The sequence below is a fragment of the Phyllobates terribilis genome, unplaced genomic scaffold (genome assembly GCF_046119375.1).
Source record: "Phyllobates terribilis strain yellow unplaced genomic scaffold, ASM4611937v1 Scaffold_3__8_contigs__length_932513732, whole genome shotgun sequence".
In the NCBI taxonomy this organism is placed as follows: domain Eukaryota; kingdom Metazoa; phylum Chordata; class Amphibia; order Anura; family Dendrobatidae; genus Phyllobates; species Phyllobates terribilis.
The window spans coordinates 373,604,916-373,617,459 of NW_027362763.1; the positions used below are offsets into that span (position 1 = coordinate 373,604,916).

Sequence of the window (12,544 nt, forward strand, 5' to 3'; positions counted from 1 at the left end):
CTACAGACATAAGTGTCACTCATTTCCAAACAGACAGTGTGGGGGGAGGGCCAGTACAGCAGAGGTGACAGTGCCATAAGAGGTGTAAAGTTACAGTGGAAAATTTGGTGAAAAGTCCTCTTTAAACAATGATCAATAAAATTGTTTCACCTCCACATTTGGCTAAACGTAACTTAAGAAAAAAAAAATTTGCCATGTGAACTTTCCACGGTCATCATGAAAATGGTGCGATACCAAATATTTGCATATAATTTGCATACATAATGTTCCCCACTCCACACCAAGGGAGATTAAAGAAAAAATAACAGGTAAATGAGCAGCTTTCCCTGAACTGGGCAAAAGTGTAGTAATAGTTGGACTTACAGCCGCGACACTTTACATGTTTTTTTATGCTTAGACCTATAATAACTAAATACTGTACTATTAATGACCAACAATAAAAAAAATGCTGTGATTTGTGATATAAAAAATAATTTTACGTATATATTCACAAATTCAGAAAATCTTTTAAGTGTGCTCTACTTACCATATTTGTGTATGAAAGACAGCCCTTGTAGTATCTGGTACATAATGTTTCTTATGGTGGATTCAGGAAATAATTTGTTTCTGTTGAGAATTAAAAGACACAAATTGCACATCTAAGTGAAAAAAATATTAAAATAATCACAATGAATAGTGTCTCGTGTTGTGGCCCCGATTTATCAATGCTTTTATGCCAAAAAATGTTGCGATTTTAGCATGGTCATAACAGTTTCTCCCAGCCCTGCCAAAATGTGCAGAGCTGGGGCGGGACGGGGACGCAGCAGAGGCGTGATACCACTGCTCCTCTGAGGCTGCGTGCCCATGATGTGTTTTTCAAGCGTTTTTGTTGCGGATTTTGCGGATTTACGCTTGTAAAATGCTTGGTAATCCGTCAACCATGGTCCCCAATGACAATCCGCAATTTCAATGCCCATGCTACGGGATTTTCTGCAGCATTTTTGATGTGCGGAAAAATCCGCATCAGGTCCATTATTTGTGCGTTTACGCATGCGGAATTGCCTTCTCAATGCATTAAAAAACGCAAGGCAATTCCTCATGTCCAAAACGCTTCAAAAAAGTGTGTCAAATTCCGCACGCGTTTTTCTGGGCAAGGACATGCAGAAATGAAGCGGAAATTTTCCGCTTCATTTCTGCATCGTGGGCCCATAGCCTAATTCATGACGAGCTGTGGCGTTCCAAACACATTCCAGAACTTGCAATAAAATTCATAACTTTAATTATTAAATTATTAAAATTTGGCACAGAAAAACACATGAGAGTGTGGTACCTAATCATTTTCTTCCCAAGTTAAGACAATGCTGTCAATGTAAGAGACAGGGGAGCCAGCTGGTCAAACTGACTGGTGAAAGATGCTCCAGACAGCGCAGCCCTGCCCATTGTGCTCCATATTACTTTACAAAGTACATTTTCTGGAAGAGTAGCCCATGGATTTTGGGACTTAAGGTCTGGAAAGCTGCTCTATATGGAGCGATGCTTTCTTTAAAATGTAATTTTGCTTTGACAAATGACCTTTAAAGGGAACCTGCCAGCTGCCCTAAACTACCAACACGTGTCTACTCCATGCTATTTTTACATTCTAACAACCCACTTCTTGTGGCTTCGAGATCTCTAAATACTTTCAAAATTAAGTTTTATTCTGCACTTGCCTTATGCACATGCCTCAGGTGTAGTCCGATGGGGCGTTGATTCAGCCAGACTAGTTTTGCAGCGCATCTTGAAAGCGCTCCCACTGTGTGCAATTGAGAAGAGTTGAAAAAACGACATGCATGCGGTATTTTTCCTCCCCTGTAACACCAATAAAGCAGGGTCTACACACCCGATCAATCATCCTTGGCACAATGCGCATGCCCAGGGAGGCAGCAGGTCATGTGTCCGTGTGAGATTAGCAAGGAACCAAAGGTAAAATCACACTTGCAATTCATGTCAATTGTGCACAGAGGGGTGTACTTACAAGATGGAAGATGGGAGACAGGACTACTCACGGGAGATCAACACCCTGCTGGCATTGACCAGAGACAATGCAACGTGAATGCAGAATACTTGTTTTTCAAAGTATATGGAGATCGCAAAGTCACAAGAAAAGAGTTGCTACAATATAGAAATAACATGGAGTAGAGTCATGGTGGTGATTTAGGGCCAGGGCAGCTGGCAGCTTACATTTAAAGATTTAAAGTATGCATCCACTAAATCTCGCTCACCTGATCTCAGTTTTGATGTGGCATGACAACAGCATTCTGGCTGGCACAGATGCAGAGGCAACCATACAACATTTGATGTATTGTGCACAGGTTCTGTTCTAATTAATCAGACCGATGCACAATACTCCATGGGTGTCTTCTATTCCGCTCAGGTCTGTTAATGCAGGGTGATTGCCAATGTCATGCTGATTGACAGGCGGCTCCCTGCTGCATAACTGCGGGGAGCCAGTTCTTAATCAGCATGACGCTGGTAGGAACGCCCTGTCGACAGAGTAGCCTGGAAGAGGAAGAGCTGCACTGTTGATGTGAAGCAGCAGAATTTCCGCAGGAGCGGTCTGTGATCGCTCAAAGCCAGAGTCAGGCAGAAAAGGCAGGTAGTTAGTAACTACCTTCCTGTACATTTTTAACCCCATGAGAAAAAAAAAAACATTCCCGGATGACCCCTTTAAGGTTCCCATACACTCTAAAATGACTATCTGCAGCCCCCCAAATACATTCACACTTAGTTCTGCAGAAGGTGCACGTTTTTTAAAAAGAGGGGAAAGGGTCTAAGCTGTTGCCAGACATCTCTGGAGACATTTTATCTTTGGAGAACAAAATTTAAAGTGTCTAAAGGCCCCGTCACACATAGCGACGCTACAGCGATCCCGACAACGATACGACCTGTCAGGGATCGTTGCTGCGTCGCTATGTGATCGCTGGTGAGCTGTCAAACTGGCAGGCTCACCAGCGATCAGGGGAGCAGCGACATCGTGGAAAGAATCTTTCCACGATGTCCTGCTCCTGGTTACCAGCCTGCAGCTGAAGCAGGAGCAGGCTGGTAACCATGATAAACAGCGGGTTACTAGGGGCACACGCGCACCTAGTAACCCGCTGTTTATCATGGTTACCACTCTGCTACGGTGAGCGGGAGGTTACCGCTCACCGTAGCAGAGTGGTAACCATGATAAACAGCGGGTTACTAAGTGCGCGTGTGCCCCTAGTAACCCACTGTTTATCATGGTTACCAGCCTGATCGCTGGTCCCGCTGGTCACACACAGCGATGTGTGCTGACCAGCGGGAGGGCAAAGACCAAAAAATGGTCCAGGACACTTTGCAGCGATCAGCGACCTCTCAGCAGGGGCCTGATCGCTGCAAAGTGTCACACATAGCGACATCGCTGGTGAGGTCGCTGTTGCGTCACCAAAACCGTGACTCAGCAGCGATCTCGCTAGTGATCTCGCTATGTGAGATGGGGGCTTAAGACTTTGCTCCTTTGTCAATATCGTTTGGGGAGAGAGATAAGATATGTGACTTTATATATGTCTGACTTTGCTGTAGTGCAATTAGAAAAAAGGTAATTTTTATCCTATTTAATGGAGTGACATTGTGTATGCCCTAAGGCTGAGTGCCCACTATGCGTTTTTCAAGCGTTTTTGCTGCGGAATTTCCGCAGCGAAAACGCTTAAAAAACGCTTGGTAATACGTGCCCCATGGCCCCCAATGATAATCCGCATGTGCTGTGCACATGCTGCGGAAATTTCAGGTGTGGATTATCATTGCGGAAACATAAGCAGCACGTCCATTAATTTTGCGGACACGCAGCGTAATTGCCGTCATTGACTTGCATTGAAACGCATATTATCCGTGTCAGCACATTTGCACAAACGGATATTATGTGATTCTATGAGCGGATGGTACCCGGGTTTGGAGAAGAAGAGACTCTCCTCCAGACCCAGGTACCATAGAACCTGTTAAAAAAAGAATTTAAAATAAAAAATAAAGATTATACTTACCTTCCGATGGCCCCCGGTCTCGTCAGCGATGCGTCCGGTCTGTTGTATATGTCGCGGTGGTGTGAGGACCTGCCATGATGTCATTTAGTCATGTGACAGGTCACGCGACCGCTGAAATCGGCGGTCGCGTGACCTGTCACATGACTCAATGACGTCATTGCAGGGCCTTTCACACCACCGCGACCCATACAACAGACCAGACGCAGCGGAGAAAATACCGGGGCCATCGGAAGGTAAGTATAATCTTTATTTTTTATCCTTTTTTTTTTTTTTAACTATTACTTGGTCACACTATATAAATCCATGCCGGTTGCATGGATTTATATAGTGTGACCAAGTTGTCAAGAACTTTTCCAAGTGATGCTAAAATTGCTTGGAAAAGCGCTTGATAACCCGCATGCAGAGATGCATGCAAAAACGCTTGACAAACGCTTCTACCTGGCGGGAAAAACGAATATAAAATCCGCATGTGTTTTTCCTGCCAGGGAGAAGCGGAAAAAATATGCAGCATTTCTGCACCGTGGGCACTTAGCCTAAGACTAGGCTTAACAGTTTGTCTGCAGCAGTTTAACAGGCTGTTTAGACAGACAGAACGCACTTCAGATGCTCACAACAATCAGTAATTAGACTGCTCTGTGGCTATAGGCTGCCATTTTGCTCGGCAGCACAAATCTTGTTTGCATGGGATGATGTGCTACAGAGAACGATGATTTTTTTTTTAAATCCAAGCCAAAAGATCATTTCACCTGTTGAATGTTTCACGTTACATAGCAAATATGGCTGGATACACATAGCAATCAATGACGTATTGCACCTACCGATCCTTCATCAGCTGGTAAAGATTTTCCTTCATGTATTCAAACACAAAATAGAGGTGATCATTTTCTCGAACGACTTCCTTCAGCTTAATAACATTGGCATGATTTAGCTTCCTCAGAGACTAGAATACAGACACAGGTTACAACATAATGAACATTACAATTAAGATACCGGAGTTGAAAATAAAAAAATAAATCAATTAACAGCAGCTTTGCTGAGAACTAACTTAGACAGTCATGTATATTAAAAACGATAACTACTAGCTTTTTCTTGTTTCTTTAGAAAAAAGAAAAAAAAAAAAAAAAAAAGTAGAACACCCATTAGTTACCTTCAACTCTCGAAGATTCATGCACTCTTCCCAGGAGTAAAACTTTCTTTTCATTCTGTTTCATAAAATTTTAAATAAAAAAAAGAAATAAAATTTAAATAAATCTGCAACATACATAAAGGGAGGAATTTATTATTTCCACTGTGTCTGTTTCCTGGTGAAAAAGTCATACAATTTGCTGCAAAGTGTGCAACTTCTGGATCATTGGTTTCATCAGTCGTTTAGGTGCAGAAGCAGCAAAAACACAAAGCTGCATCCAGAGCAGTGAATCAGCAGATCAAATGTAATCCTCTGCCTAGAATAAGCCCCCACTTGTTCCACACTGTACCAGGCAAGTATGAGGTGGTCCGAGAATGATTATGTGGAATCATCCATGTCAACCAATGGAAGCCGTCCAGATATGCAGACATGAGCAATAAGTGGCAGATGGAGCGTGAGTTTCTCAAGAAACATTTTATAAAAGTTCTGCAGGGCTACTGCAGACCAATAGATATTACAGGGTCAGATACAGTAAAAGAAATCACGGGATAGCCACAACTTAAAGGGGTTGTTTCTCATTTAGATAATATCCAGTCCCGGCTGCAGTTTGTTACAGAATAGCAAACCGAGCTGAACTCACCTTCCCCTGAGCCACAAGTTTTGTGTCTGCCACTGCTGGCATCCATCAGTGAGCTCCGAGGCTCTGCAGGGGGTGTTCCATCCACACTGGCCAAGTCGCTGAGCTCACTGATTGGTTGCTGCACGGTCAACGTGATGTTACTGCCACAGACAATGCCGGACACCGGGAGCAGTGGGCGAAGACTCGCCAGTGGCCCTGGAAAAGGTGAGTGTTATTGCATGAATATGCTGCACGGGTTACTCCTTTTAGTATTGATATGTATTTATTAACAACCTGGGTATAGACATTTCTGTATGTAAGTCAGGGTAGGGATAAACACATTATTCCTACATATAGAATTAGCCTTGATTTGATATGTAATTTTTCTATCTCTATACCACTCAGCATATATCATCTACTTGTGGGAGTTAGTTTTCGTGCTTGAATTTTGTATATTGACATAAATATCTATGCCTTATTATAAGGGGACCATTTTTTGCATCTTCTTGTTTTTAATTATGTTTTAATAGATCAAGTGTTTGACTGTGGTATAAATAAAATGTCTCTGTTATATATACATTCTCTCATATTGGCATTGATCTGGTTATATTGGATGTTTGGTACCTGCTCTACACCTTGTTTCTCTTCCTATGAAAAAGGAAAGTACAGCATGGTTTGCTATTTGTTAACAAAAGTTCAGTGAGGGCAGAACAGTATCTGAAAGGACAGCAGGGTGGCTCAGTGGTTAGCACTGCAGCCTAGCATGCCTGGGGTCAAATCCCACCAAATCACAACATCTGCAAGGAGTTTGTATGTTCTCCCTATGTTTGTGTGGGTTTCCTCCGAGTACTCCCGTTTCCTCCTGTTAAATAATAAAATTATCAATTTCTAATCTAAACTCTGTACTCGGTACATTGCTTCACTCTCAAGGAAGATTTTGCTGATATTACATGTGTTATTTCTGTACACTTAGCTCAGGGGAGATGGCAGTGCCATATGGACTTTCACGAATGGACACAACAGGTGTAATGCGAGACATATATACTGCTACAAAAGGACACTCAAGGAGGGGCTGGACACTTTTCACTTGACACTCTCACCAGACGTGGATCTCTATGTCAAGAAGCTGACACATGTTCCTGTCCATATAGCATTTTGGGCCCACACACACACACACACACACACACACACACACACACACACACACACACACAAACATGTGCTCCTGGAGTCTACAATATCCTGGATAAGCAGCTGACACATGGTACTACAGTCTACTGTAACTTGGACGGATACTCATGGACTAGCAACTGATAAAACTTCCTTTCAGAATCTAGGGAAAGATCGGGAACAAACTTCCACTAATCTAATAAGTTAATTATGGACAATTTTTTGTAACTACTTCACATATTTTAGATTTTGCTGCAATGATTTTTTTTGGTGGACAATCCAATAAACAACAACATTTTTTATAAGAATTATCGTGACATTTTCTTTGGAGTATCGCATCTGGTAAGAAGTCCTGAATAAATAAATCTACCACATATGTATATTTAAACACCTCCCACACGTCAAAGACGCCAAAGACATATGGATAGGGAATTTAGAATATGAGCCACACTGGGATCAGTGATGATAATGTACTGTTAGGTCCAGAAATATTTGGAGAGTGACACAAGTTTTGGCATTTATGGGCTTATGGTGCAGACTCTCAGCTTTAATTTGAGGGTATTCACATCCTAATTGGAGTAAGGGTTTAGGAATTACAGCTCTTTAATATGTAGCTGTCTCTTTTTAAAAGGGACCAAAAGTAATTGTACTATTATCTAAAAGTCCTTTAATGGGCTGCATGGGCTTATCCCTCCTTAATCCATCACCAATTAAGCAGGTAAAAGGTCAGGAGCTGATTCCAGGTGTGGCATTTGCATTTGGAAGCTGTTGCTGTGAACCCACAACATGTAGTCAAAGGAGCTCTAAATGGAGGTGAAACAGACCATCACTAGGCTGAAAAAAAAATCCTTCAGAGAGATAGCACAAATGTTAGTAGTGGCCAAATCATCAGTTTGGTACAGTCTGCAAAAACAAAGAGTGCACTGATGAGCTTGGGAACTTAAACAGGCTTGGACATCCACAGAAGACAACAGTGGTAGATGATCGCAAAATCCTTTCCATGTTGAAGAAAAAACCCTTCATAACATCCACCCAAGTGAAGAACACTCTCCAGGAAGTAGGTGTTTCAGTATGTAAGTCTACCATAAAGAGAAGACTTCATGAGAGCAAATACAAGAGGGTTCACCACAAGGTACAAACCATTAAATCAGCCTTAAAAATAAAAGGCCAGGTTAGAAATTGCCAAAAACATCTAAAGAAGCCACCACAGGTCTGGAAAAGCATTCATTGTACAGATAAAACTAAGATCAACCTGTACCTGAATGATGGGAAGAAGAAAATATGGAGAAGGCTTAGGACTAGTGTTGAGCGAGTATGTTCTGTCAGAGTATGCTCGGGCCGAGCTCCGAATATTTATAGCTGCTCGGAGATATGCTTGAATCACTCCTGTGTGCATGATTTGCAACTTTTGGCAGCTTTATTACTTGTGAGGAATGTGTAAGAAATTGACAGTTTTATTACATGGGAGGAATGTCTAACAGTTGCAAATCATGCACACGGGAGTGATTCAAGCATATCTCCGAGCAGCTGTAAATACTTGGTGCTCGGCCCGAGCGTACTCTGAGAAAGGGTTAACAGAACATACTCGCTCAACACTACTTAGGACAGCTCATGAGCCAAAGCACACCACATACCTGTACAACATGGTGGCAGCAGTGTGATGACATGAGCATGCACGGCCTCCAATGGCACTGGGCCACTAGTGTTTATTGATGAGGTGACTGAAGACAGAAGCAGCTGGATGAATAATGAGTGTACATGGTGATACTTTCTACTCAGATTCAACCATATGCAGCAAGATGATTGGGCAACACTCAACAGTGCAGATGGACAATGACCCAAAACATACTGTGAAAGCAAATCAGGAGTTTTTTTTTTTAACCCCTTTATGACGTGTACCGTCATAGTAGACACACGTCATATCCTTGTTCGGTGCAGGCTCCGGTGCTGAGCCCGCACCTTTCCGGGCACATTACAGCTGACATGTGCCCGCAACAGCCGCGGGTGGAATCGCAATCCACCCTCAGCTGTTCACTAGTTAAATACCGCTGTCAATCTCTGACAGCGGCATTTAACTCGCGCTTACCAGAAGAGCGTTGTTGGCTCCGCCCATCGGCGACCCCGTCACATGACCGCGGGTCGCTGATGAGTTGGCATGAAAACCCGGGGTCTGCAGGAGACCTCTGCGGTTGTCATTGCCAGATTGCTATGAGCGCCGCCCAGCAGTCGGCGCTCCTTGCAAGTCAGCATTTCTGTTACACACAGGCGATCTGATTATCGCCTGTGTGTAGCACAGACAATCAGACAAGTGCAGCTTCTAGTCTCCCATGGAGACTACTGAAGCATGCAAAAAGAAAAAAAAATAAGTTTTTAAAAATATTTAAAAAATAAAAAATATATAAAAAAAGTTTAAATCACCCCCCATTCAAAATATTTTTTTTTTTTTTTTTTTACACATATTTGGTATCGCCGTGTTCAGAATCGCCCGATTTATCGAGATAAAAAAATAATTAATCCGATTGGTAAACGGCGTAATGAGAAAAAAATTAAAAACGCCAGAATTACGTGTTTTTTTGGTCGCCGCAACAATAAAATGCAATAACGGGCGATCAAGACATTGGATCTACCCCAAAATGAAATCAATAAAAACGTCACCTTGGCGCGCAAAAAATAAGCCCTCACCCAGCCCCAGATCCTGAAAAATGGAGAGGCTGTGTGTCTCGGAAAATGGCGCCATTTTTTTTTTTTTTTAAACAAACTTTGGACTTTTTTTCTCCACTTAAATAAAAAACTATAAACGTTTGGTGTCTACGAACTTGTAATGACCTGTAGAATAATAATGGCAGGTCAGTTTTAGCATTTAGTGAATATGGTACAAAAAAAACAACAACAACTGTGGAATTGCACTTTTTTTTTTGCAATTTTTCCGCACTTGGATTTTTTTCCCCCGTTTTCCAGTACACAATGCGGTAGTACCAATGGTGTTATTCAAAAGTACAACTTGTCTCGCAAAAAATAAGCCCTCACATGGCCATATTGACCGAAACATAAAAAAGTTATGGCTCTGGGAAGAAGGCGAGCAAAAAACGAAAACGCAAAAACGGAAAATGGCAAGTTCATGAAGAGGTAGAAGGCAAAGGAGTAGAAAAGTCAATCACCAGATCTCAACCCCATCGAGCATGCATTTCACATGCTTAAGACAAAACTTAAGGGAGAAAGACCAGCAAACAAGCAAAAACTGAAGTTGGTTGCAGTAAAGGCCTGGCAAAGCATCACAAAGGAGGAAAACCAGTGTTTGATGATGTCAATGTCTTTCCGACTTCAGGCAGTCATTGCCTGCCAAGGATTCTCTACAAAGTATTAAAAATGAACATTTTATTTATGGTAAAGTTAATTAGTCCAATTACTTTTGAGCCCCTGAAATAAGGAGACTTTGCAGAAAAACGGTTGCAATTCTCAAATATTTCATAGTATATTTTAGTTCAACCCCTTTAATTAAATGTGAAAGTCTACACTTCAATTGCATCTCAGTTGTTTCTAAAATAGTGGCATGCAGAGCCCAAATCATGATGATTCGGTCACTGTCCAAATACTTCGGGACCTGGACCTGCAGAAGAGCTTGTTAGCGCGAAACAGCTGTTGTCCGTCTCCCCTCCATGCCACTGTTTTTATCCAAGTCATGGGATAGAGGATAAGTGATTTTACCGGTATGGTGAGTGCAGCCTTTCTTTATCTTCATTGCATTATACTGAACTTTGCTGTTTTTGGCTTTGCACCGCCTATACCGTAACCGCTGACATATGTGCTTTAATAACAAGGTGTTTCTCCCTTCTGCCGATTAGGAGGTGCAGGCTATCTACACATTTACTGTGCACAAAAGATTGTCAGAAAGTGCGTATCTGTATGAAATAAAATCACACCATAAACTAAACATTAAAATTAGTAAAATAAGTGAACACTAAACATACATAAACCATATAATATTTAAATATATATTTATATTATGGTTTATGTATGTTTAGTGTTCCCTTATTTTACATATTATGGTTTATATACGTATACATACACGTACATACTTTTTAATGGCGACCAGCTCTCCCGACTCTGTGGTTCTTGCAAGAAGGACAGAGCCGTAAGTGCCATCTCCGAGCTGTTTGATGGTCGTATAACGGTTCATGCTGACAACTCCAAGGTGGAAGGGACATTTCACTAGAAACAGGGATTCTACTTGTAGGACACCAAGGACAATCACAGTGAAAGGAGTCAGGCGGATGAACCTCGCTCATAGATTAGTGATACCTGTAAAAACAAAAAACAAGAAAATGAGCCGGGAAATAGGAGATAATTTACTCACTAGGGACAACATATTCCAAATTTATGAACAGATACATTTTTACAGTTGCATATATAAACTCATTACTAAGTATTGCCTATACTTGCAGTGGTTTGTTACCTACCATTCAAAAATACATAAAAAAGTGAAATAAATGCATTTGATGTACAAATTTACTATGTGACTATAATGAACTGAAAATAATGAAGTATTACCTTGTGTGTAGAAAATATCAGTGATATGAAGAAAGTAGAATGATCATCTCTACTGACTTCCTGTACAACAAACCTCCTGGGAAAACATTACCCATTATGTCCTGCATCACTTAGCAACCCATACCTTCACCTAAATAGAAAGCTCTTGGGGGTGAGAGCCAAAGTCAATAAGGCATTGCTGTAAATGTGAAAAGGGAGCATTGACAGCATCACGAGTGTGGTCACACTACTAACAAGAGCCCAATCCAGGCTAACAATGGCTACAACAGAGAAAAGGGGAGATCACTACATACAATCCTGGGCTGTGCTGCATCATAGGGCACTTCTGTGCCGCCACAACCCACTGCATTATCAGGTCCTCAGTCACGTCCCGTGACCGTAGATGCACCCAGTACACCTAGATACAGTGCTGATCACCATTACTGGCACCCCTATACTTTTCATAGCCTGTACAATATCTTCAGAAATAAATGGAAATGTACCAAAGTTATATCCTCAGGATTTTTTAATTAGTGATCCAAAGTAATACAATTAAACATTGAAATTGCAACACAGAAGTTGAAAAACAAAGCAGAAACAGGATAAATAGCACATGCAGCAATACAGTCACCCCTAATTAATACTTGGTTGCACACCCTTTGGCATTGCTGACAGCCTCCACATGTTTCTTGTAGCCATCTATAAGCTTCTTGCACTTCTCAGCTGGAATTTTCTCCCACTCTTCCTTTGCAGTTTGTTCAAGCTCTTGAATGTTTTCCCAATGGCAGGGTTCTTTTTCCCAATGGCAGATTTCAGCTCACCCCAAAGATTTTCAATGGGATTGAGGTCAGGACCCATTGCTGGCAATTTTAAAACAGTCCATTTTTATTTCTTCTACCATTCCTGTGTTCTTTTGGATGTGTGTTTTGGGTCATTATCTTGCTGGAGGAGTCGTGATCTTCGACTCAAACCAAGTTTTCTTACACTGGGAAGGATATTTCGCTCAGAGTTTGTGATTCCTGTGATACGGTCAAGGCCTCTAGTAACAGATCCAGCGAAGCGACCCCACAGCATTGTAAACAAACT

The 12,544-nt window shown here is 41.7% G+C and overlaps 1 protein-coding gene across 4 annotated transcripts in view; it reads right to left on the minus strand.

The window, feature by feature from the left end:
* Positions 1 to 12,544, minus strand: part of CILK1 (ciliogenesis associated kinase 1) — a 40,056-nt gene that overhangs the window by 22,624 nt on the left and 4,888 nt on the right. For 3 of the 4 annotated variants that reach the window (XM_073675404.1, XM_073675406.1, XM_073675403.1), the window contains exons 2-5: positions 11,008 to 11,230; positions 5,164 to 5,218; positions 4,835 to 4,956; positions 527 to 606 (exon numbers count right to left, since the gene is read on the minus strand). In XM_073675404.1, the coding sequence (XP_073531505.1) occupies positions 527 to 606; positions 4,835 to 4,956; positions 5,164 to 5,218; positions 11,008 to 11,108 (358 nt within the window). In that variant the 5' untranslated portion in view covers positions 11,109 to 11,230. Of the gene's footprint in view, positions 1 to 526; positions 607 to 4,834; positions 4,957 to 5,163; positions 5,219 to 11,007; positions 11,231 to 11,479; positions 11,573 to 12,544 lie in introns of those variants that run through there. The other variant, XM_073675405.1, reaches the window with a different exon arrangement.